This window comes from Maylandia zebra, linkage group LG13 (genome assembly GCF_041146795.1).
Source record: "Maylandia zebra isolate NMK-2024a linkage group LG13, Mzebra_GT3a, whole genome shotgun sequence".
Taxonomy (NCBI): Eukaryota; Metazoa; Chordata; class Actinopteri; order Cichliformes; family Cichlidae; genus Maylandia; species Maylandia zebra.
The window spans coordinates 9,328,404-9,352,284 of NC_135179.1; the positions used below are offsets into that span (position 1 = coordinate 9,328,404).

The 23,881-nt window shown below is 39.2% G+C and overlaps 3 protein-coding genes across 3 annotated transcripts; 2 read left to right on the forward strand and 1 right to left on the reverse strand.

Moving 5' to 3' along the window:
• Positions 1-9: 9 nt before the first annotated feature.
• Positions 10-13,372, forward strand: LOC101470025 (uncharacterized). Its single transcript, XM_076891979.1, has 22 exons — positions 10-377; positions 456-663; positions 936-1,075; positions 1,562-1,933; positions 2,161-2,291; positions 2,476-2,642; positions 3,699-3,784; positions 4,147-4,227; positions 4,483-4,597; positions 6,320-6,495; positions 6,843-7,064; positions 7,524-7,726; positions 8,043-8,099; positions 8,269-8,391; positions 8,731-8,868; positions 9,080-9,329; positions 9,463-9,664; positions 10,669-10,903; positions 11,182-11,306; positions 11,653-11,804; positions 12,365-12,587; positions 13,180-13,372. Exons 4-22 carry the CDS (start codon positions 1,925-1,927, stop codon positions 13,317-13,319), a joined length of 2,835 nt encoding a protein of 944 aa, XP_076748094.1. The 5' UTR covers positions 10-377; positions 456-663; positions 936-1,075; positions 1,562-1,924; the 3' UTR covers positions 13,320-13,372.
• Positions 13,373-13,614: 242 nt separating this feature from the next.
• dnaaf10 (dynein axonemal assembly factor 10) lies at positions 13,615-20,164 on the reverse strand. Its single transcript, XM_004553446.3, has 8 exons — positions 19,888-20,164; positions 18,817-18,917; positions 18,445-18,575; positions 18,227-18,328; positions 17,278-17,393; positions 16,656-16,790; positions 14,562-14,659; positions 13,615-14,467 (listed from the first exon to the last, which is right to left on the reverse strand). The coding sequence occupies exons 1-8, from the start codon at positions 20,071-20,073 to the stop codon at positions 14,260-14,262; spliced, it is 1,077 nt and encodes a 358-aa protein (XP_004553503.1). The 5' UTR covers positions 20,074-20,164; the 3' UTR covers positions 13,615-14,259.
• Positions 20,165-20,339: 175 nt separating this feature from the next.
• On the forward strand, positions 20,340-23,836 carry pno1 (partner of NOB1 homolog). The gene is made up of 7 exons (XM_004553448.6): positions 20,340-20,645; positions 21,404-21,550; positions 21,662-21,745; positions 22,072-22,132; positions 22,272-22,389; positions 22,896-22,966; positions 23,578-23,836. The coding sequence occupies exons 1-7, from the start codon at positions 20,448-20,450 to the stop codon at positions 23,643-23,645; spliced, it is 747 nt and encodes a 248-aa protein (XP_004553505.1). The 5' UTR covers positions 20,340-20,447; the 3' UTR covers positions 23,646-23,836.
• Positions 23,837-23,881: the final 45 nt, after the last annotated feature.

Below are 23,881 nucleotides of genomic sequence, written 5' to 3' on the forward strand. Positions count from 1 at the left end.
CATTCCTATTAAATGCCCAAATGTATTTAAAATACTCATATGTAGTAGTAACTTAATATCTAAATACAACAGAAGTGGTCATGTTACTGTGGTAACGTGGGGCGTCAGTGTGGTAAATAAAACTGAGCGCGCTGGGATGGGACAGCAGTTTAAGTGCTGTGTTTTGGGACTGTTGTAGCTCAACCCAAGCAAGCTATAAAGAAGACGCCCGAGTCATCATGGATAACTGTGATTTAGAGAAGCTCTGTGTTTCTGCTGGGAAGCTCCGTCCATCGTTCACACCTGAAGTCACAGACTACAAAGTGACTGTGGAGAGCAGCGTCAACGAAGTGACACTGGACGTGATGACAAGCGATTGTGGGGCTTCATATAGTATTGTGAGCAAGCTTTATGCCTTCTATTTCTCAATTCAAGTCTCTTTCGCATCTAATTTAGCCTTGTGATGTCTATTTCAGCTCTTTGGTGATAGGTCTAACACGATTACACTGAAAGATGGGTTGAACAGAGTAGGAATCGAGGTGGTAGCTGAGGATGGCACCATAAAGAAATACAGTGTGGAAATCACCAAACTGTCAGCAAAGATCGCAGAGCTCAGTAACCTGGCTTTGGAAGGAGATATTTCACTTCACCCCGCGTTTTGCTCCAACGTTTTTGAATACAATAGTGAGTACAGCCTATCTGTGTTAAACAAGAAGTTGTATGTGAAATGTATAATTCTTTGTTTTGTTTTCTATTTCAATTGATACACAAAAGCAGCCGCAGCAGTACACATGTATGTAAATGTATGTATAAATATGCTACTTTGTAAGTGAATATTATTTAAAAATGCAGAGACATAAAAGGTTTGCAGTATTTCTCAGTTTACAAAATAAATTGTTATGTGCTTTTCTGGGGGTTTTTGCCTCCAGATACTGTTCCCTTTTGTTGTAATTCAGTGACACTCCTTCCTGAGGTGCCTGACAGACGCATTAAAGTTACAGTAAATGGGGTGAGCAGCTCGGAACCAGTCCCTCTGAATTTTGGAGACACAGTGGTGGAGATTTCAGTCTGTTCACCAGATGGCAGTGTTTCACAGGTATAATAAGACATGGATAGTGGTCAAACTTTATATATGCATCCTAGCTTTGAAATGCTTTGAAACTCATCATTATCCACCTGATAACATATAGTTTTCTTAATTTTTAAACTTCATAAGCTTTTAGCATAGCTTTTGCTTCTGTGTAATGAAACTTATTAGGAATTTGAGTCTTTTTAAAGGTCTCTGTTGGAGCCCTAATCAGAATCAGAATCAGAATCAGAAAGAGTTTTATTGCCAAATGTTGAGCAGGTTTACAACATTAGGAAATTGCTGCGGTGCTTCAGTGCAAACATGCTGTCATAAATTGCGCTTAAATAGACATGAAAAAATAAAAGTAAGAATAAGAATTAAAAGTGCTACGTAGAAAGATATATGCATGAGATATACATGAGATATATACATGAGAATAAGAATTAAAAGTGCTACGTAGAAAGAAGTTGTAAAATGTTGCTTTTTTTGTTTCTTTCTTTGGTTTTTGTGCAGGTGGTGATCAGTGCCAAAACATGGAATCATGCAGTGAACACAGCGTAGGGTCATGAGCTAGTGGTGGGAACAGTCATACGGTTATTGTTCATGTGACCAACAGCAGAGGGGAAGAAACTGTTCTTATGGCGAGAGGTTCTGGTGCGAATGGACCGGAGCCTCCTGCCTGAGGGTAGCAGGTCAAACAGACTGTGTCCAGGGTGAGAAGGGTCAGCTGAGATCCGAGCTGCACGCCTCAGTGTCCTGGAGGTGTACAGGTCCTGCAGAGATGGGAGTCTGCAGCCAATCACCTTCTCAGCAGAGCGCACAACACGCTGCAGTCTCTGTTTGTCCCTGATAGTGGCTCCAGCGTACCACACGGTGATGGAGGAGGTGAGGATGGACTCGATGATTGCGATGTAGAATTGCATCATCGTCCGTGTTGGCAGGTTGAATTTCTTCAGCTGCCTCAGGAAGTACATCCTCTGCTAGTACATCCTAATAACTCCTGCACATGAGTGGATCCATCTGCTTTGTACCCATACATTTATCTGTGGTAACCTTTTGTCAGTAAGGGAGTAGTTAGCTTTATATACCTAATGACCTTCTCACCTTTTCAGGTGTACAAAGTGTTGGTGACTCGAGAGCTGCTTCCTGTGCCTGTGACTTTCACTGATGTGAAGCAGCAGCTGGAGTATGAATGCCCAGTATCGCTAAGTGCTTTCTACAGGCCTTTGTCTATCAATCACAGGTAAGTCTTGAAACAACTCACACATATTGCAAAACATATTCGCCAATAGTCACATCCATTACTTATCCTTTGGTTCATGCTGAATATTAATTTGCAAATGAATGATGTGTTTCCTTTATATAAAAAAATAGTATAATATTTAGCAAATCACCTTTCACACATTTGTTATTTTGCTAAATTGTAGTGAACCAAAGAGCATCTTCTCAAGGCCTTATATTGAGATGCTTGCCCGAAGGTCAAAAGTTGACCCACTTAGTGACTGTCCTCTTGGAGACGGCTGGAAGGTTATTGAACTGGACCTTGACAAGAAGATGTCAGCTGCCTTGGTCAAGTGTTTCTTTTTTCACAGAGGTGAAGCATTTCAAACATATTAGTTTAAAGCTACTGGCAAGAGTGGATGTTCTTATTCTGGATGTTCAGATAGGAGGAGGTTGTGTTGTTCTTAAAGAGAGCTAGTAGATTCCTGAACTTCTAGTACAATGAATGTCACATCAATGAATAACAAATGAAGCCACTGCCCTAATATGGATTCTTTGAGTTACTTCATTATTTCCACACCTATAGAAAATGCTTACAGCTACATTGTTGACAGGTATCTTACCTCTTAGCAGAAGTGATTACACAAGCTATACTATCATGTAACATGATGTAATACTGTAGACAACGATCATGTTACTCTAATGACAGGGGGTATTATTACTTAACTAAAACCTTGTGCCACTAACTGTCATGGGACAAAGGCTGGATTTTATATCAGGCCTTTATGTTCAGAAGATCTGGCTTGCTTACTCAGGTGTGTATTTCTAAATAATCAAGGCTTCTCTTAAATTGTTTAATTTAGGTAAAAGTACAAATAAAGTAAAATTGTATTTATATAGCATCTTCCAAGATAAATATCACAATATGGCTTAAAAGACATACATAACTGATCATCTGTCATTCTCATAGCAGTGAAGGAAAATGTCCTTAAATTGCAAATGGCAGTTTTATTTATATACAACATTTCAACCTTAATATGCTTTATAAATGCCCCTTAACAGAACTTTGAAGCAAACTGTGATGAAGAGAAGTAGAAGAAAACGTGTTTAGAAGCAGCCACAGACAAAGATCGATTAGAAAGATACGACCATAACAAAAAGACCCAGAAACACCCGCCCAGTATCTCAGCCTATCAAGCCTTTTGCACCCGAAGGGACAGATGGACTGAAAGACATTTTTGAATAAAGATGCAGGTAAAATATCGAGAGTGCAGGAGCATGCTTTCATCGAGTCAACTAATTGCTAGTTTGGACACATTGCCTAGGGGGAGGTTGCATGGGGAGCAATTCTACAGATTTGTTAAATAACCTGACAGCTAAATCCATCCCGGTCCACCTCTAATGAGCTTTTTTCCCCTTTTAAACAAAGGGTGTGACACTACGATGAAACTGTCTGAGCTTGGGTCACACATTCTGGACTGTTTACATAAACCCACTGGGGACCTAGATGCAAAGGTCAGTGTAAAAGATTAAGCAGTAACCTCCATTGCCAGAATCGCTGACTTTGACACTGTTTATCCTTTATTTACAAGACAGTGCTCCATTTAACTGTGAGTAAACGCAAGTTTGAATTCCATAGTAAAAATAATGACCACGTTTATGGTGAACGAGTCAATAAAATAGTAGTTTTTATTAACCATGTATAATTTTTACATTTCAGTAATTGTTATTTTACCATTGCTAGAATGACAAACCCAGTTCTGTATATTCAGCACAGCCACCTCGTCAGTCCAGTTCGAAGCTTTATCAATGGAACCTGGTAAAGGCACTTTATAAAATCTTTATTTGTGATATAATCAGGATACTATTTCTTTTAGGATGTAACAGAGACAGATTGGTATAAGAAGCACTTTGAATCAGCCAAATGTCTGGAGACAGAGACCAAACACACCTGTGAGGTAATAAGCTGTACTGGATATTCCTTTCAGTGTCCAGTTAGTTAATATTCTGACTGATGTTGATGATACACAGCAAACCTAAAAACCTAAAATTACTTATTGCCATAGTTCTATCTTGTAGTGAATGTGGGAAATCGAGGACCTTTATAGTTTACCCACTTAATCAAATGAAAAGTATAAGTTATAATATGGCTCATATCACTACTCCTACTGTATCTGTTTAAGCTTTCCTGCTTGGTCTATTTTCTACTACAGATTCGTAACCGGGAGAAAAGACTACAAATGACAGCAGCAGAAGACAGTGTTGACAAGTTGTGTGCTTTGGCCCAGGAGCACCTGAAACTCTACAGGCAACATCTGCCAAAGCCAGGCATGTAGCACTTTCACGCCTACATTTTAACACTTTGTGAATTATTATGCTGCATTGTAAGATGGTGATCCAAAACAAAATGTGGGTCAGACAAGAGTGTAAAGCTATTATAATACAAACTAGAAAGTCAGAAAAAAAAACCAAATGCATTTTTTCACCTGTTACTTTTTATAAAGTGCTGACTAGTCTGTCCAAATTTCCATCTGCCCTAATGCCGAATGTCTGTAGTTGCCTTTATTTTTAAACAGGCTATTTACTGATTATTTAAAAATACTCTGGAGCAAAGGGACTTTTTCCTTGCCTTACCTTGACAACACAGCTCAGCTTAAAGCTAATAAAAAATACATGAAAACAGGCTGCTAAGTGGCTACTTCTGAAGCGTTCTCTTTTATTTGACATGCCAGACACTCACACTCAAGTTTGTGCTCATGTTTTCTCAGCTATCTTTGCCTTGCTAATTTTTTTGTGACTGAAAAGTATCAAAATGAGAATGAGTGTCATGAGGGTTGTTAGTAAAAAGTGTTGATTTTTGACCTTTCATTTTTCATGTGGCCTGGTGAAACGTTTTCATTTTTAAGACACTGTTTGTTGCACATTAACATTAGCTCAATGCTTCTGTCAGACTCAAAAATTTCATCAGCTAAAATGACTTTTCTGCTATGTAGCATATATCAGTTATAAAACAGCAAATGCTGAATGGGTCTGCTTGTTGGATTATGTAATGTACCAGGGAATATAACCAATTAAAAGCTTGACATCAGTGCACTTGGACAGAAAAAGGACGCACTTGCCAAGGGAAGATACTCTCTTTCAATATTTCATGCAAAAGGCGCATCCAGTACTCGGTAAAGAGAAGGCAGCTAGATGGGAGAGTCTGTTTAGTTTTCATTATGCATTGTGCTGTGAAGTATTCATGCTTGGATGAAACTGTCCTTTAATAAACTGTTCAAAATGAGCTCACTTCACAAAGCACACAATACCTTATCCAAGTTTTTTTTATTTTTCTGATACTCAATACAGTTGGAATGAAATGTATTAAATTGGAGAGTCAAAATTGCTGTACTAAGATTTACTTCCATATGAATTTTATTACTGCTACTACTAAGTACTACTAAGTGACATGATACGTGCTGAATTCTTTATAATTCCTGGAACAAAACACGATCATCAGGTTTACACTGCTGCTGGTTGCTGACAGCGTTTTGAGCATGCCACCAAATACAATCCAAAGAATTACAAAAATAGTTAAATTCAAGTCAGCGGATTATAAAGGGCTTAATTACTTAATAAAATTCGAAACTAAAGCCAATATTCATGACGCATGCTGTGTACTGATTAAATCAGTTTCTCTAAATACTTCAAGCTATGTTTATATGTGTAAGATCAATAAAATTGCTAGTGGTAACAACAGCCAACAGCATTTTATTCTTCTCACATTAATAAACACATTTAGACAGTGTTCTTAAGCTCAACCAAATACTTAAACTAGACACACTTATGGTAAAATTGTAGATAGGAAGTCTATTGTAAGTTTGGTTTGATCTTACATTTGAACTGAAGGGGGTTTTAAATGGGTCTTTAAAACTCTTAAATGTAATGTCATCCTGCGGCGATGAAAAATGTTGTTTGCCAGTACTATATAATCTATATATATGCAAATCCTCTGGTCTCTCTGTCAGATGTGTACCACAAAACAGTGTTTTATTTTTCCCATTTCCACAGGAGACCTGTTGCACCATGAAGATGGCCAGTCTCCTCTGCATAGCCTGGAGCAGGCTGCTGTCCACTATGCATCAGCTATCAGACTTAACTCCAGAGATGCCAGGCTTCACTTCCAGCTGGGTCTCGTGCTGGAGGAGCACCATTACGCTACAGAGATGTACAGCCTACAGAGGAAGGTGTGGTACTATTATACACAAATAAAAGCTCTCTATGCAGCATATTAGTTGTATTAAAACAATGAAAAAAATTACTGAAGGTTATTTTAATCAGAATTGCATAGTAAATAACATGCTAATTTTAAATTAAAATATATGGTCAATTACAGCTGAAATGTCAGTTAACAACATTGCTTTGATGTTGCAGTACACACTTTCATTATTCATAAGCATGTGGAAGTTTATGAAATGTGACAAAGCTTTCAGAAAATATAAAAATAGTACTTTTTTGACAGTTTATTGTAAATCAGTTGTCTTGTTGATTTTTGAGTTGAAAGCTAATGAACCTCGCATGTTTCAACTCAAAGGCTGACAAAGAGAGAGATGAATTAAGTGATGCCAAATCAACAGCACATCAGGATGACATCTTGGCTGTGTGTAAACTGCACGGTTTCCTTGGAACACCCACAGTAGAGAACCAGCTGCAGGCTCTGGATAAAGAGTATCATCTGCTCAAAGAGCAGGGACAGTCCAGCAAAGCAGACTATGTTCAGACTCTCTACATCTGGCTTTCTAAGAAAACTGGCAAGGTAATTGTGTCATATGCTGTCAGTACCTCTGCTTCTATTGCTTGAGGAAACTGTTTTATCTGATAGTGATGAAAAAGATTAGTGAGGGGCCAGTACAGACAGACTATCGCCGTCTTCCTAACATCAGTACAACTTCTCTTTGACTTATGAGTGATCTGTTAGAATGTAAAACCACCCTAACCCTTTTGTAAACAATATTCAGTTCAGCATCTCAGAATATTACTGTTAACATTTCCACAGGCTCTTCAAACACACTTAAGTCGTCACAGAGCTGAATTTTATTCAGCTGAAGATCTTGATGTTTTTCATTGCTAGTTATAGAAATCAGTATCGTTCCAGATACTTCCGTTCTGCATTCACTACCATGGTAAATATAGATATTGTTCTGTATGGTTGTTTTTAGTCTAAGCATCTATGACTGTTACTTATCATCAATAAACTTGGACTTGGTGGTTGCAGGACATCAGTGCAACTATGCAGGATAAAGAGAGCTATATCCACCGAGCCCTTCTGAAGTACCTGGATGCCTGGTCTCTGTGCCCAGAAAGCTGGGAGTACAGCCTCCATGCAGGAAGGCTGCTGCTGCTGCAAGGGAGGGAAAGGGAAGCCCTGCTGCACTTTCACAATGGGCTGGCCCTACGACCCCTACACCCTGCACTCAGGTCAGTTTGCAGGATTGTACATACGGTAGTAGAAGAAGGAAAAATATTGTAATACTAATAGTAACTTGTAATAGTAACAAGAAACTAGATTAAAGAAGCTGATTAAATATTGCAGAGTTAGGAAGCTGTGCAGCTCTCACTGTGATGTCACTGTGACATAGATAGAAATAGATTAGATATAAGCCAGAAAATCAATGCTGAAACTCACAGAGGTCCACTGAAAAATGATACTAACAATTATTTAGTCTGCTGGTAACAGCTTAAAAGCAAGAGTTTGACAATCTGTTGCTCAGCTACTGAGTTTCTGGTAATCAAGAACAAAATACAGAGAGGTTAAAATATGCGCATCCTTTCTGTGGCTGTGTAAGAGCAGGTTTGAAAAAGCCCTTATTCTCCTTCTTAAATTCTCACTCCATGATGAGCCCTCTATCATATAACCTTTCTAAGATTAGACTGTTAAACAGGGTAAACTGGGTCTAGATTCTAAACATCTAAAAACTAGATCAGAGCTCTTCAATGTGTGCTGCCTTTCTTTTTTCCAGATTCTTCGCAGGCCTGGGTCTGCTACTGCAGGAACAGAAAGCCTCTGAGGATGCAGAGAAGGTGGCTGCTTTGTTCTTACAACAGGGACTGGAGCACTTTATCAGCCAGCGCTGCAGCAAGAGGTGTGTGTGTGTGTGTGTGTGTGTGTGTGTGTGTGTGTGTGTGTGTGTGTGTGTGTGTGTGTGTGTGTGTGTGTGTGTGTGTGTGTGTGTGTGTGTGTGTGTGTGTGGTGGAGGTGGAGGTGGATATATTCAGTGAGAGAGGGAGAGTGTGAGGCCATGACAGCAACAATAATATACCAGCTTGTTCTGTTTAAGCCTGTTGAAAGGAGAGGTAACTGATTGAAAGAGACCACTATCATCTACAGAAGCACATTGATACACTTTAAGTTGTGTCATCTATAGAGTTATAATGGCTGCTTCGTGCTTGTACTGCCATATATTTTAGGATTTTGTTTACAGCTGGGAGGAGCAGGATCTATCGGACCCTCTGTCCAGCCGCAACACACAGTTCCTACGTGGCCTTCTTACTCTGGGGCAACTGCAGCAGAGAAGCACATTATGCACAAAGGCCATGAGTGCTGAACAGGTCTATCATATGTATGCAAAACTTTGGGAGTTTTTATTTTTTGCTGGTTTTATTATTCGGGGTTTGCAGTGGATATCGGCTCTAACGAGCTGTCTCACTCATCTCAGCAGTGAATGTGCGATCCAAAGAAAAGTCCTGTCATTTAAGAGTAGAAGCCAGTTTAGCTGTTTTAACCACTACATAAAAACACTGTCTTCTTGTCTCTGTGCTGGACTGCTTCAGTGTGGCAATGCTGAGTGCCCAGAGTGTGAGTCAGTGTGTACGTCGTGGTGAGGTGAGCAGGCAGCTGGAGTGGGTGATGCTGGATGCTCACTTTGCCCTGCTGCAGAGGCTGACCCAGCAGAGTGAATGCCAGGCTAAGACTGGCATTGAGAGGCAGTCTCTGGTGGCAAAAAGATGCCAGGCCCTCACAGCTCTAATACGTCACACCTCTATCACTCCCTGTCAGGAACTTCTTGACATGCAGGAAAGGGTATGTTGAGCTTTCTTTTTTACGAGTGCAGGGTACCTAATCCATAGAGTGACTGTTAATATCCAAGAGTGTTTCGTGTGACATAATTCAGACTTTTTTTCTCTTCTGGTTTCTTTACTGCTGGTGCATGAAGACGTGCCACCTTGCAGTAGTAACCACACCGCGTGACAGCCATGCCCTTTGTCTCTTGGGTCTGGCACAGCTGGCTCAGTACAACAATAACCCAAATTCAGAAAGGTCAAAGGAAGCTATAAGTGATGCCTTTCTCAGCCTCCAGGCCAGCATTGAGCTGGAACTCAAGACTCAGATTGGAGAGCCACCTGAACAGCTGACCAGTGAGTCTCTGTACATTAACTAAAGTGAGCTTTTCCAGAGAAGATGGTTTTCCCAGCAGCTTGCAGTGGTGCACTTCTTTTCACTTGTGAGGTAAATAAAGCTGGTTTACCTGTAATGTGTAGAAAACTACATAAAAATAAAGCAGAATTGTAGGCCTGACCCCAGCCAGATGAACCAGCTTCCTCCACCTTACAAGTGGGAGGAAGGTCACCACCGTAGGCTGCTGGCAACACCATGGGTCCTTTTCATTATGCTAATGTGCCTCCTCACTTCCTTCACTTGCATTTCTTGCTCCCAGCAAGGATGTGAGAGAGATGAGAGGAAGCGATGCCAAGATGCAAGAATCAAAGCTGCCAAATGAAAAATCCTTGCCTCCATAGTGTCGGTCTCAAGTTATGTTAGTTACTTAAGAAGGTTCACAGCTGCATCACTGAATGATATGAATGTCCACAGAACTTCTAATATTATAATTTCTTGTCTTTTTTCTCATAAGATATGTTCATTGATTAATGTATCTTAATTTTAGTGGCATTATTGCCAGTGTTGATTTTAGTCATATAGAATTCGTTTTAAATATTTTAATTTATGGAAAGGTCAGTGTCATAAACCTGTTTCATAGAACCCCCAAAATGGTAATCATAGCCCCTCATGTCCTTCAGGTACATTTACGGAACTGGAAGATCTCCTGTGATGGTCTTTAGGAAACAATTTCCATGCTATGGGAGGAGAGGGGATGCAAGAAAGCATATGTTAGGATAATGAATGAAAAGGACCTGATATTCTCTAGCAAACATACTTCATTGACATCTCTGGTGGTCATGTAACTTTTATATTCCATGTCTTGTGCTTGTATTTCATGCCAGAATTATTACTTTCTATCAAACTGATGATTGTGTTTCAATGAATGTTCTGTTATTTCTTCCAATAGGCTGGTGTTTTTAACACATTTTTAATGTAGCCTTTTTGGAATTTAACTTTTCCTCACCATTACCTGTTTGCTCAGAACAAAAGTGGTGGCAGGAAAAGGTGGAGGTTAAAACTAAGGAAGCTGCCAAGCAGTCCATCACCCAACCAGCTGGTGTAAAGGAGACTTGTGACATCAAATTGGCAAAAAGAGGAGTGCAGCAGAGCAGGGGAGGTTCTAGGTGTGTAGCAGTAGCTGTAACCAAAGCACCAGCTCCAGCTCCCACCAGGGGAGGGAAGGCTGTCCGGAATCCAGCCAAAACCCCTACAGCCAGGTTTGTACTGAGAAAGGTGTTTGTAGATACATGGTTTAGATGGTTTTCCCTTTCCCATTGTCATAGCATGAATGATTTCCTATGGATTTATAGCCTGTATAGCTTTGCCTTGCTTCCTACGTATGAAGCAAAAACAGCCTTTTACCATTTATGACTCTGGGTCTGCTATATGAAAAGACAAAACAACAACAAACAACCAAACTAACAAAAAAACAGACTTTTCACTTGAATATTAAATAAGTTTTTAGAGAGCCTGTATTATGCTTTCTCTCCTGTAGGGGGAGTTCTGGAGCAGCTGCCAAGCCAGATAGGGTGAAACTTTCTGGTCATAACACTAAACCTCAGCTCCCGCTCAACAAGTCTAAACAGGACAGTTTCTCTGATACTTTGAGGAAAGCTGAGGGTAAGGCATTACAGAGGCAAGTCTGGGAAACTGAAAATCCTTTCTTGGTGAGGTGTGAACAGGTTTTGCAAGCTACAATAAAAAAAAAAACTACACAGAGAAAATCTAAATCTTGATGATAAAAGAGGGCTTATACATTTTTCTGTTTAAGAAGTTCAAATATAATGCTGTTTAACTGAAGGTATAACATGCAAAACAGTGGTATTGATTACTTGAAATGCAGATGATTTGACATTAGTTGTTTAGCACCACTGTCATAAATATACAAATTTTCTTTACTTAAGGATTTTGGTTTCCAAGAACATTAAATGGGTACAATGTGGGATTCAAAACAATCTCTGTTCAGTTGCTGTGACAGACAAAATCCATGAGTCCAGTCTGATGAACCGCAGATCTCATGCAGCAAGACTGGGTCTGGCTCGAGCTTACTCGCGATCTTCAAACACCCAGGACCAAGCAAAACAGCTATACCAAGAGGTCATCGCAATGGCACCAGAGGTCAGTTATCTTTTATATTTGCATTTTAAAGCGTTTCCCAAAGTTTCACAATAGTCACATTAAGTAAGGATTTTATTAACATGTTCTTTCTCCCACCAACTCTGTGGAATAGCCACATGTTCTGCTGTTGGACTAGAAAATTAAACTATATATATTCAGATTTTAAAGTCTCGTGCTCAAGACTTGAAAGCGGTTACCCTTTGTTCATAAATCTTTGCCTGAAAAAAAGATCTCAATTATGTCTGAAGAAAATGTGCAGTATAATTCAAGACATTCAAAATATGAGGGAGAGATTCATATAGAACTAATAAAATGTCATTATTTGATCATTTGATTCAAATTTAGCTGAGATTTCTGAGTAAATACTTTCATACATCTCATGTACAGTGAATATAGTCATTCAAGAACATTTAGGAAAAAGATTTCCGATTACATGTCTTCGATATTTAGAAAACCTCTAAAAGTTGTAGTTTATATATTTTCAAAGAGTCTCATGCTCTTGGTGTTTATCTGGTTTAATGCAGTGCAGATCAAATATGATTAATGAACTGACTGTTTAGATCCATGATGCCTACATCGAGCTTGCGCAGCTGCTGGAGCCATCCGACCCTCAGGCTGCTTTGGATGTATACTGCAAATTCCCTTTGAAGCCTGTGGCTGAGCAAAACTTTGAGGATGCCTTCATCACAGGAGAGATTGTGCGCATGCTGATGTCTGAGGAGCAGTACGACCACCCACAGCTTGGCCCCAGCCTCATAGCTTATGGCAAAGTCATGGGCCTAAGTGATTACTTTTTATTATTATTATTATAAATACTATAAACACGTGGTATTAGCTTTGGAAAAAGTCAGACTTGAACAGTAAAAAGTTATTTACAGAAACCTTTAGAGTTTAAACAAAATGTCTAGTTAAATAACTTTTTAATGATTTTGAATGGACATGGGGAGCATCTACCTATAAAGTGTGAGTGTTGCTTATTAAGATTGCCAGCTACAGATACATTTTTAGGTGTAAAAAAAATACTGGTTTACCATGATTTTCTTTATAGGCAGCTGGACTATATTTACCAAATGTGTTGTACTGAAATCATGCCGCCAGACCCATGTGACATGCCATGTCGTGTTATTTATAGAGATGTATCACATTCAGCTGGTGTGATTGACAGATAGATGGCATATTGCATACTAAATAGTAATACATATATGGTGACTGCTGTCAAATAAACTGTGGCCACAGGGCAAGTCAGGATATAATGTAGTTATATAAAGATATTTAATATTTTGTCAGACACACCCAGACAATATGACATGCTACAATATTTTTGTCAGTGTGAGTGAACTAATTTTGTTATGCAAATCTGTGGTTGTGTTTGCAGGTTGCATAGAGAATTACATTCACATTTTGGATGGAAAGTCTAAGACCAAGCTGCTAAAGACCGTCTACGTGGGGATCCACAACAGACAAGAGGATGATGAGGATCTGCAGAGCTTCTTCAAGTTCAAGTGCTGGATATGATGTTTTTGATTGTTTGCTGTGTTGATGTAATAAATTCGGAGTCTTGAGTTTAATTCTAGTCTCTTCTCCCTGGCTGCTGCATATGGTAGGGTATTCACCATCTAGCCTTTTAAATGGCCCCCCATATTTAATTTCAAAGTGTAATTGACCATTAATGTTGTCCTCAAAAGAAATGGGACACACTAACACTTATAGTAGCATGCAAATCAAAGGGGTGATGTGCAACTGTGTTTGGGCCTTTGTGTGTTCATAAACAAAACTACTTATCTTGACTACAATTACTACTGCAGTATGAAATAAGCCATTTGTATTTGGTTAAAGCAACTGAGAAATCTTTTTTTTTTTTATTCAAATACAGATTTAATTAGGAAAAACACCTCTTAAAAATGTCATGTCAAAAGCCACAACTTAAACAATAGACAAAAGTGAACTACAACAATGTTCACTGACAGTGCAACAACGGAAAACGTTTCAGTTTCCTCCTACAAAAACAGAAATTGATGAGAGAAAATAAATCTTGATCCCACAGTAATTCCAAGCCAGAGGCTACAGTTATTTTTCCATCCACATAGAGACTTTACAGGAAATGTATAATTGCGTTACAGGGATACTTCTCTGCAGTAAAGGATAATATCATCTGCAGGGCTCAGCCAGACAATACACATTTTTTAGGGATATCATTTAACATAGGGGGAAGAAATGGCCAAACTCAAGTTTCCCAGTTAATCTAAAATACTTTTTAAAGGAGTATTGATTGAAATGGACATGAGCAGTCTCCAGGACTTGCAGTAGAAAATTGGTGTCTTCTACTAAAAGACTACTCATCATTAAGCCTGTGACTTACACACGGGTGGTGCAGCACTACAGATACTTGTTTGTTTTTTGTTTTTCCCATATTAGGCTGCACAGATCACAAAAAGTCTTTTATGCAGTGCAGTTGTTAAACTATGTTGAGTTTAGTGACAATAAGTACACGGACAGACTGGTCAAAACCCGAACACACACACAGGCCCTGCTTGTCTGGGCTCCAGTCCAGGCTGGCAATTGGCTGAGTAGACAGAGTGACATTCTGTAAGAGGTTGACAGATCCAGCTACACCTACGTCAACACCATCAGAGTCTTTCTTGCATCTCTGAGCAGGATACTCACTGGAAATGACATCAAAACACAAAAAATTATGGTTAGTTTACAGTTTACAGGAAAGAACATGGTGTCTGTTGACTGACTTGACTGGTTACTTACTATTTCCATAGATGTAGGTTGCCGGCTCCTCCTGTGGTCATAAAGATGTCTCTGTTCTGAGGCAAATGTCTCACCTGCCAAATGGTCGACTTATGAGCCTAAAACAGAAGAGTCATGTTTAGTACATAAAGTGTACCGAAAGACTGTAAAGAAAACCTTTCAACCACTTTAGACTGATAACAGTCACAAAGTGTGACTTGTGCTGTTTTTAGAGGTTCCTGTTTTGACTCTTCTTTGGTATAGACTTAAATTCAAAACACAAGTTAAATTTATATCATCAGTGGAATAGTCCGATCTCTGACATTGCATCTTTCCCTTGCTTCCATTGCCAAAAATGCTTCATTTTCCTTGCTTCAGCTGGACAAACTGAATTTGAAAAAGCTTTTGTTTTGCATATGCGAAGTATCTCCACCAAAAAATATTTTGCATTAAAACACACAAAAAATCTAGACATACGAAAGGACATTAAAAAGCGAAACAGAAAAACCTCGGAATCCACGTGAAAGAGGCTGCTCTTGATGCTTTGAAAATGACTGAAATTTTGACTATAATAACCATCAATACCATGATATTAATGGCGCCATCTCCAACAACGATGAGGCGGCCTACATGGATGAAGTGAAGAATCTGGCATCATGGTGCCAGGACAACCATCTCCAGCTGAACCTTGGCAAGACCAAGGAGCTGGTGGTGGACTTCAGAAGGAGTCAGCACAGAGACTACAAGCCCATTATCATCAATGGTGCTCCAGTGGAGAGGGTGCAGTCCTTCAAGTATCTCGGTGTCCACATCTCCTCAGACCTGACATGGTCTGCCTACATTCAGCTCCAGACCAAGAAGGCTAAGCAGCGCCTGTACCACCTACGACAACTGAGGAAGTTTAGGGTCTCTCCTGAGATCCTCAGGATTTTCTATACAGGCGTTGTGGAGAGCATCCTCACACAGAACATCACATCCTGGTTTGGGAACAGCTGTGTTAAGGACCAAAAAGCTCTTCAGAGAGTGATCTGTACAGCAGAACGCTGCTGCAGGATTGGTCTCCCCCCGCTTCAGGACACCTACACCAGGAGATGCCGGACTAAAGCAGCACAGATACTGAAGGACCCGTCCCATCCTGGCAACACACTGTTCCAACTTCTGCAATCCGGTAGAAGGTTCCGCATCATCCGGGCAAGGACAGAGAGACTCCAGAGGAGCATCTATCCCCAAGCCATTCGGGCCCTAAACCAACCCCCCTCACCCTCTCACATCATCTATAAGTGACTGAGACAGGACTCTCTTCTAGACACTCTAAACCCACCGGCACAATGTACATTTCAAATTCCTTTAATTTTATATATGTTCATTTTGTCTATTTTGTAAAATAGTCAGATTGTCTATTCTTATTTAATTCACTTAATGTACAGAATTCACCTGCTTGCTGCATACATGCTACTACTGCACATTCACCTAATGAGTGAGAGTGAGAGTGTGTGTGTGTATATGTATATATATATATATATATATATATATATAATGTCCCCCCCCCCCCCCTTGCACAAGTCGAGGGGCGTGTCAGTGAAATGTCAGGTTACATTTCACTGTGCGTTATACTTGTATAACTATGCATGTGACGAATAAAGAACCTTGAACCTTGTAAAGTCCATGTTGTATTTTAGTCTGAAATTCTTGGTGGAACCTTATGACTCATGGTTGGAGACACTGGTGTGCCAACTGTTGATTGCTCAGAAGAACTGGACAAATATTTAGAAAGCCAGGCCCCTGGATTTCCTGGGCCTAGCTAACACTTGGAAAGCTGGCCGTGCACTAATCCTGGTTTAAGTGTAGTTTTTCCAGCGTTTTCCCACAGAAAGCCACACATCTCTTCCCTAACATGCCCAGTCTCATTTTTCGGGCCGGTTACACAAAGGTAGTTAGACAAACATGACCCCAAACACTTCCAGCTATAAAAACGGTCAAATTGCCGTTTGCCCCCATTTCTTTCTATACCACACAAATGTAACAATAACAATAATAGTTCTAATAGCCTTTTGACATTTTCCCCATACATAGCAGCCAAACATCCATCTGAGTCACTCCACCCAGGTTAATTACCTTTTCAGAAACCGAGGCGAAGCCTTTGGTAGGGTGCTGGGTCCTCATGTCAAAAACGTGGAATTTTCCCTCCAGTGAAGTGGCCACCAGCTTGTTCATGTTGATGTCTTTCCTGTCAAACTCCACACAACATACCTAGTCAAGAAAAAAAAAAATAATAGAAATGAGTCACTCCCTGGATATTTACCACATGGCAAAGCTCCATCACAAATGATTTTACCATGCAGTAGAATGTGTTGAACTTGGCATAATGACTTCTGGCAGGTTTATACACAAGAGGAACTGAATGAAAGAGACAGCCATGTAATAAAATCAGAGCAATTCTTTGTACTGCTTATGGCATGTGAGGAAGTATTCACCTCAGACTGCCCTGTTATTTTATGTGCAGTGTAAATGATGTGGGAAGTCATTTTCAGTTCTGTCTCCACATTTCACACCGTTTTTGTCTGCATTATAGTTCAAAATCTGTTATTTGTGCAAAGGAAATATTATGTGCCAAAAGAATTCAACCCTTAAAAAAAAGCATTAGCTTTAACTATTTTGATTCATGTTTGGTTGAATCAGAAAAAAAAGTAGAAAATGTATATATGCCACATACTGACAATTTTTTCTTTCACCTCACCCCATTTTTAATGTTCGTTTCCCACCGTAGAGACATATTCCGCAGATCGAAGAGTTTGATGTCACCATTGTCATATCCAGCACAAACACAGCGGTCCTGATCATTAAAGGCATGACCTGAAATGTAAATGTAAAGGATATTTTAAGCCTGGGAAAGATCATTGAAAACAAACACAAAGGCACAACATAGGTTTATGGCTGCATTTCCATAGGTGTTCATGCTCATGTGCTTTTTTTTTTCCACTGTACCATCTGTTTGCACCTTTTGTGTTTGGAGGGCATGGATCAGGATGTTCTTAAAAAAGTATACATGAAAAACAAACAAAAACAAAAGTTTTGTTTGTCATGTCTTATCGGTTATGTGCAGTGCATTCCAGCAGCTTTATTTATGGTGGCTGATAGGTTAGCATTGTTGCTTCACAGAGTGTCCTTTGTCTGACCCAGAACAGGGTGCTTCTCTCTGGAGTTTGAATACTCTCTCCTGACATTGTACCTTTGACCAAGGGACTAGCTGGAATTTGGGCTTTGTTCTGCTGTTTAAAATTCAGAGAAATAATCCCCTTTACTAAGTATAAAGAAATCCCTCAAATTGTACACAATAGAATATATGATAAATATTTTTTTACTGCTTCTTAGAATTAATATAACCTATGACTGTATCAGTTCTTATCACTATCAAAAATGCATTACAGTCCTGTCTCTGTGGATACAGATAAAGTGGAGAGCATGTTTTTAAACTTTACTTGTGGATGTTGGTACTTCGGTCCTCAAGAAAATAATGTTCTGTGAGGACCCTGTTAAGGGGCACAAGCTGTAACAGTGTCCTTTATACTACCACAACTATTGCAGGAGCCTTACCCTCTTCAGACCTTATGTTCTTTTCTGCACACCATGGAAGTAGGGGAAGCACCAGCACTATCAACTTAGTTTCTGAAGAATATTTTACAAACCAAAAGCAACAGTCCAGCAGTCCCTCTTGGTTTCTCCTTCCATTGGCTCCATGTTGGCTACAGGGGAATCCTTCTGTCTGGGATCCCACACCTTGACTGTACCTATTAAAATACAATCATGTAGGATCTAGTCTTATTTTCGTGTACTTTACTTTCCCACTATCATTGCACTGAAAAGTAATTACAATCTAGTTTGTTTGTTTTTTAAATGCTCTTACCATCTCTGCTTCCAGTAACGATCTCAGGCGCACCATCACCAATCCCCAGACCACCAACACCATCAATACTATTCACGATCTCTTTGTGGGCCTTTACAGCATATACGGGCACATCCGGGGTCTCTAGATTCCTGTGAACCACAGGACATCAGTACTGAATAAGTCTAATGTCGACGTAACAGATTTTTAAAATAACATTTCCATTACATTTTTTCTATTCCATTCCAATTATAACTGTCTTTGGGATTTGAATATAAGATCTACAATTAACACAACAAGTGTTTTTTGGTTAAAAATAGAATTTAAACCTTGCTTTCCCAGTTTGATTCTTGCTATTACAGGCACAACAGTTACAATTGGTGTATACAATACCATATATTGAGATTTCCATCAAAATCCCCTGTTGCTATGTGTCTTTGCTGAAGAGACGTGGCCCCAAATGTTCCACATTTTATAGCTTTAGGTTTCTCTACCTGAAACATATCACAGAGGTAAGAGTTTGTTTAGTTTCGTGAATGGGACAATTCAGCATATAATGGAAAAGCAGTGTGGAAGGAGTGCAGTGAAAATGTATTTTCATAATCCAAGTGAGCTTGAGCTTCAGGGCATAAACTGACAGTCAGGCATTCTCCTTTAGAATTTTCTGGTTGAACCTATTAATTCAAGTCATCCAGGCCAAAAGCAGCAAAACAGCCCCAGACCATCACATCACCATGTTTGATTGTTTTCTTGTTTTTTTTAGCTAACGTGAGATGGCCCTTTGTGTTCATTTTGGTCAGCAGTGGTTTTCACTACGGAACTCTCCCATAGATGCCATTTTTACCGATTCTCTTTCTTATCATTGAATCATGAACACTGACCTTAACTAAGACGTTCTTGTCTTATACTAACATTTGCTTGATCATTTGAAACATGCGTGACAAATATGCAAGAACATAAGAAATTGGGAATAGGGCAAATACTTTTTCACAGCACTGTATCATGTAGGCACTCTTGATTCAAGCTTTAGCAGCAAAATGACCTACACTTGAAACAAACAGGCAAGATAAGTATAAAAGAATCATGTTTATACACGTTTTGTTACGTTTACTCTCCTTTATCTGTATCTTGATGCCTGGCACACATCCCATGGCGCAAAACTACAACAGTAAGTTTTGTTTGTAGTACGATACACTGGTGACAGCGTAGCAATCTTTTAATCGTTGCAAGTGATGCTGTAGTATTTGCTTTTTAAGTATAATCTGGATAAAGTATGCCAACTATAGGATAATCTACAGTAGAACAATAATGAACGGGCTGCCTTCAAATTGTTGTCATGGAAACACCCTTGCCAGACTTTTCTAGAACTCTTCGACGGGCTAGCTAGCTCTGTACGCCGTTTGTATGAAATATCTGAGAGAAAAGAAAGGAACAAAGGCCCACAAGAGTAGAACGTTAATGTACCTCCTTTATGAGCTGAGCCTCGCCTTGGTGAACTTCATATATTTGAATCACTCCGGTTCCACTAGGAAAGTTTCCCAGACAGACAAACTTCGCGCTGCAGGGAATCCATTTACTGTCAAAAACCGTATAGTTCAAACTCTTCTGAATATGCGTAATAATCTGAGGCTTGGACAGCGGCGATGACATTTTTATAAGAAACACTGATATCGGCGTGAAAAACTAGACAACTGTCGCTCTCTTCCAAAACAAACTAGGTACAGCTGAGCGAGCGGCTGCCTTAACAGATGCCTGACAAAATGCGTATCTTTCAATAAAATATCTATGTACATTGGTACAAAAATCATATGCAAAAATATATAAACAGCTTGCATTCAATTCTAAAGACAACTAGAGACATCATAGATAGTTATAATAAAATAATTTTGTTACCTCTCAATCTACAGGCGTCGTTGATGTGGCTGTTTGGGTCCTTTTCGTCCCACGAGGACATGCTCACGCGTCTCCGTTCACAGTCTGCTTAGGTTTCTACTCAAAGTCTGATTTTAAAAACTTTTTTCGAGATGGACACCGACAAAAACCCAGTCCCGGACTCTGTAGTACCCATTGAGAACAAAGATGACGCCGATTCTTTCACAAAGGTTAAGTCAAAAAAGTCTCAGAAGCGAAAACGTGAACAAGATGGAGCGAGCATGGACACAGAGGAGCCCGTGGCAAGCAAACGACCGCAATTTCCGCCCATTTCAGGAGACAAATTACGGGTAACTACACCACGTGCATATATAGACTCTGTGTATTCTCTCGGTTTTGTCAAATAAATACCAATAACTGTACATTTAATGTTATTTGTCATGTTTACAAAGTAGCTTCCCCGACCAAACCATTAACTATTATGCGCACGCGCGGTGTAGTCATGTGAATACACTAAATAAAGCTGCTGTTGTGGTAGTGTGGTTGCCCAAGTAGAATATTCAAATACACAACAAACACTGTGTTTAGGTCGTGACTGTTATTATAATACTTATGATTTCACAGTACTCTGACTGTTTAAAGCACTGTCTACTAAAGCAAAAATACAGTTAGGAAAACAAAACGCATAAATTACTCGTGGTTAATATCAGTCCAGTACTCAGAGGATTAATTAGAAACTTTGAAATTAAGCGTGCATATGAATGTTTCAGTAATTAAATACACCGTCAGGCACAATAGAAACCCGGGGTTGCTGTTTATATGTACTCTGCAATCTCTCTTTCTACTTCTGTTGTGGATTAGTGGTTTCTGTTATGATGACATTTTTTTCACTGTTTCCTGATGATTTAAAGATCAGACAGTTAAGTGGAAAAAAAGTCACCACATTAAACAATCGTAAACATGTTACATTAGTTGCAGCATTGCTTTGAGTTCGGGTTACAAAGCAAAGATGTTTTCTGATAAATCCTAACCAAATGTCATAGAGTAGTTTTGCTAACATTACACCGTATGATCAGAAATGTTCTTTGTGTTTGTTTGTTTTTTTAAGGGATCAGATGAGATGCGCAAAATCCCAGTTCCAGCTCACAGATACACACCGCTGAAAGATAACTGGCTGAAGATTTTCACTCCTATTGTAGAGAACCTACAACTTCAAGTTAGATTCAACCTCAAAACAAGGAATGTTGAAATCAAGGTAAGCTTCTCCTGTTCATGTAGACTTCGGTGATTTGGTGAGCCTATTTATTACAATGCTTATATACAGTATTTCATCTCTGATATGACTAATATGCCTTCTTTCTTTCAGACATGTAAAGAAACACAGGACATCACCTCACTCCAAAGAGCAGCTGATTTTGTTAAAGCATTTGTTCTTGGATTTCAGGTTGAAGTAAGTACATGAGTTTTCTGCATGTTTTAATTCTGCCTGACTGCTTTTGTACTGAATGTGTATTTGTCAAGCCAAAAGTCAAGTTTTGGCACAGTGGTAGAGACACTTGACTGAAACTTACTTCAGCTCAGTGTAGTTAAATAATCTATTGTTAATACAATAAAAGTTTCCTCCCTGTCAGTAGCCTCCATAAAGTGACTTGTAGTTGTTTTTGCTTTGTCTAAATGTGTAAATTATCTTTAGAAGCTGTCACAGTATTTTATTGTTAATTTTGAGCCTTGCTGGATTGTCACTCGTGATGTAACATTCACACTCTCTCCCCTCAGGATGCTCTGGCTCTCATTAGATTAGATGAGCTCTTCCTTGAAAGCTTTGATGTCACAGACGGTGAGTTTCCACCTCCGTAGCACTTGTGGCTGCTGTTAGAGTCGTCATAATTTCTTACCAGTTCTCTTTCCCTGCTGCATGAAGAATACAATGTTCAACCTCTCGAGATCTATTTAATTGTTCTCCCATGTTTTGGCAGTGAAACCTCTGAAGGGAGACCACTTATCCAGAGCTATTGGAAGAATAGCAGGGAAGGGAGGAAAAACCAAATTCACCATTGAAAATGTCACAAAGACTCGCATTGTGCTTGCAGACACGTGAGTAAATCCACTATTTTGATATGCTACAGTAAAATTACTAATTAATTTTTCACATCATTTGCTTCTTAATCCCTCATTAATTTTCTTTAGCCACCTTTTTGAAGTTGATACGGTTTCACTGCAGCATTAATCAAACATTTAGATTGGGATTTTTTCTCTTGCATTGTTTTAGTCATGATAAGTATTGGAGTTCAATACAGATCTTGCAAAGAAACTCTGTAAAGAAGAGCTTTACTTCTTAGGGATTAAACTTAAAAAAATAAAATAAACTGGCCTGATTTGGTTTGTTAATAAGTGCATAAACATACTATCATATATTACTTACTAACAGTTTTTGTCACACAAATGCTATTTTCCTCTTCACGCAGATGTTTTTGTGGGTACTCTAAAGACAATATAAACAACCTTTCGCATACATCCATACCTGCAGTATGTTTTCTAGTTATGTGCCTTGTATTCATTGTTCATTGAAACTGCGAACACTCTGCTTTGTCTGTCTACAGAAAAGTTCACGTATTAGGATCTTTCCAGAATATCAAGATGGCCCGGACAGCGATATGCAACTTGATCTTAGGTAAGACGAGCATTGTTTTTATAGCACAGTATATCATGTGGTTGATGCTATTGAGGTGGTGCTTTATTGGATGAGCTGGTTGGACACTCTGCTGTCTCAAATACCGTTACTCCTGGAGAAGTACAAGTACTAATTTATTCACTTTGAGGTACTCATTTAAACATTGAAATTTAGATTATAAGACTCCCCTGTGAATCCTTTTATGGATTTCAATTTTGATATATACTTAAATGCAGCAGTAAAAGTGCCTAAATTAAAAGAGGCTAGGCAATAAAGCATTGGAATGAAGCCATTTTTCTGAATCAGGTGTTTAAAAAGACCTGTTATAACACTTAATGTTTTCCGTAAGGAGTGCAAAAATCGAATTTCTTACTTTTTTTTTTTTATAAGCTGACAGTCAGCTTAAAGAAAAACCCTAAAACATTGAACAAACAGTTTAGCCAAGTCCTGAACAAACCTATTTAACTGCTGTGCAGCCTTTTCCAGTGTTCAGAGCATCAGTCACCTGACAGCAAATCCATCGAATCTAGCATTAACCATATTTGGAATTGAACTCTTTGTTTACACATTAGTGCTGAGAAGTGACCTTTAAATCCCTTTTGCCCCTACAGGAAGTCCACCTTCAAAGGTCTATGGCAACATCCGAGTGGTGGCTAGCAGGACTGCAGAGAGATTCTAAACCTGAAGCCTGATTGGTTACCATATGTATTTCTCTTCCCCTATTGGCTGGTGGAATTCCTATGTGGGATCTGTGTTGAGACCGTCACTGCCCTTTGGACTAATACCTCAGGTTCTTCTGTAATCTCGTGGTTTCTGAATCAGCTGGTATCAAATATGATTAATAAAATTATGATACGTGCATTAAGGGAATATGGATATCTGAAAGTACGTGTTTGTGCAAATGTGTTTAAAAAA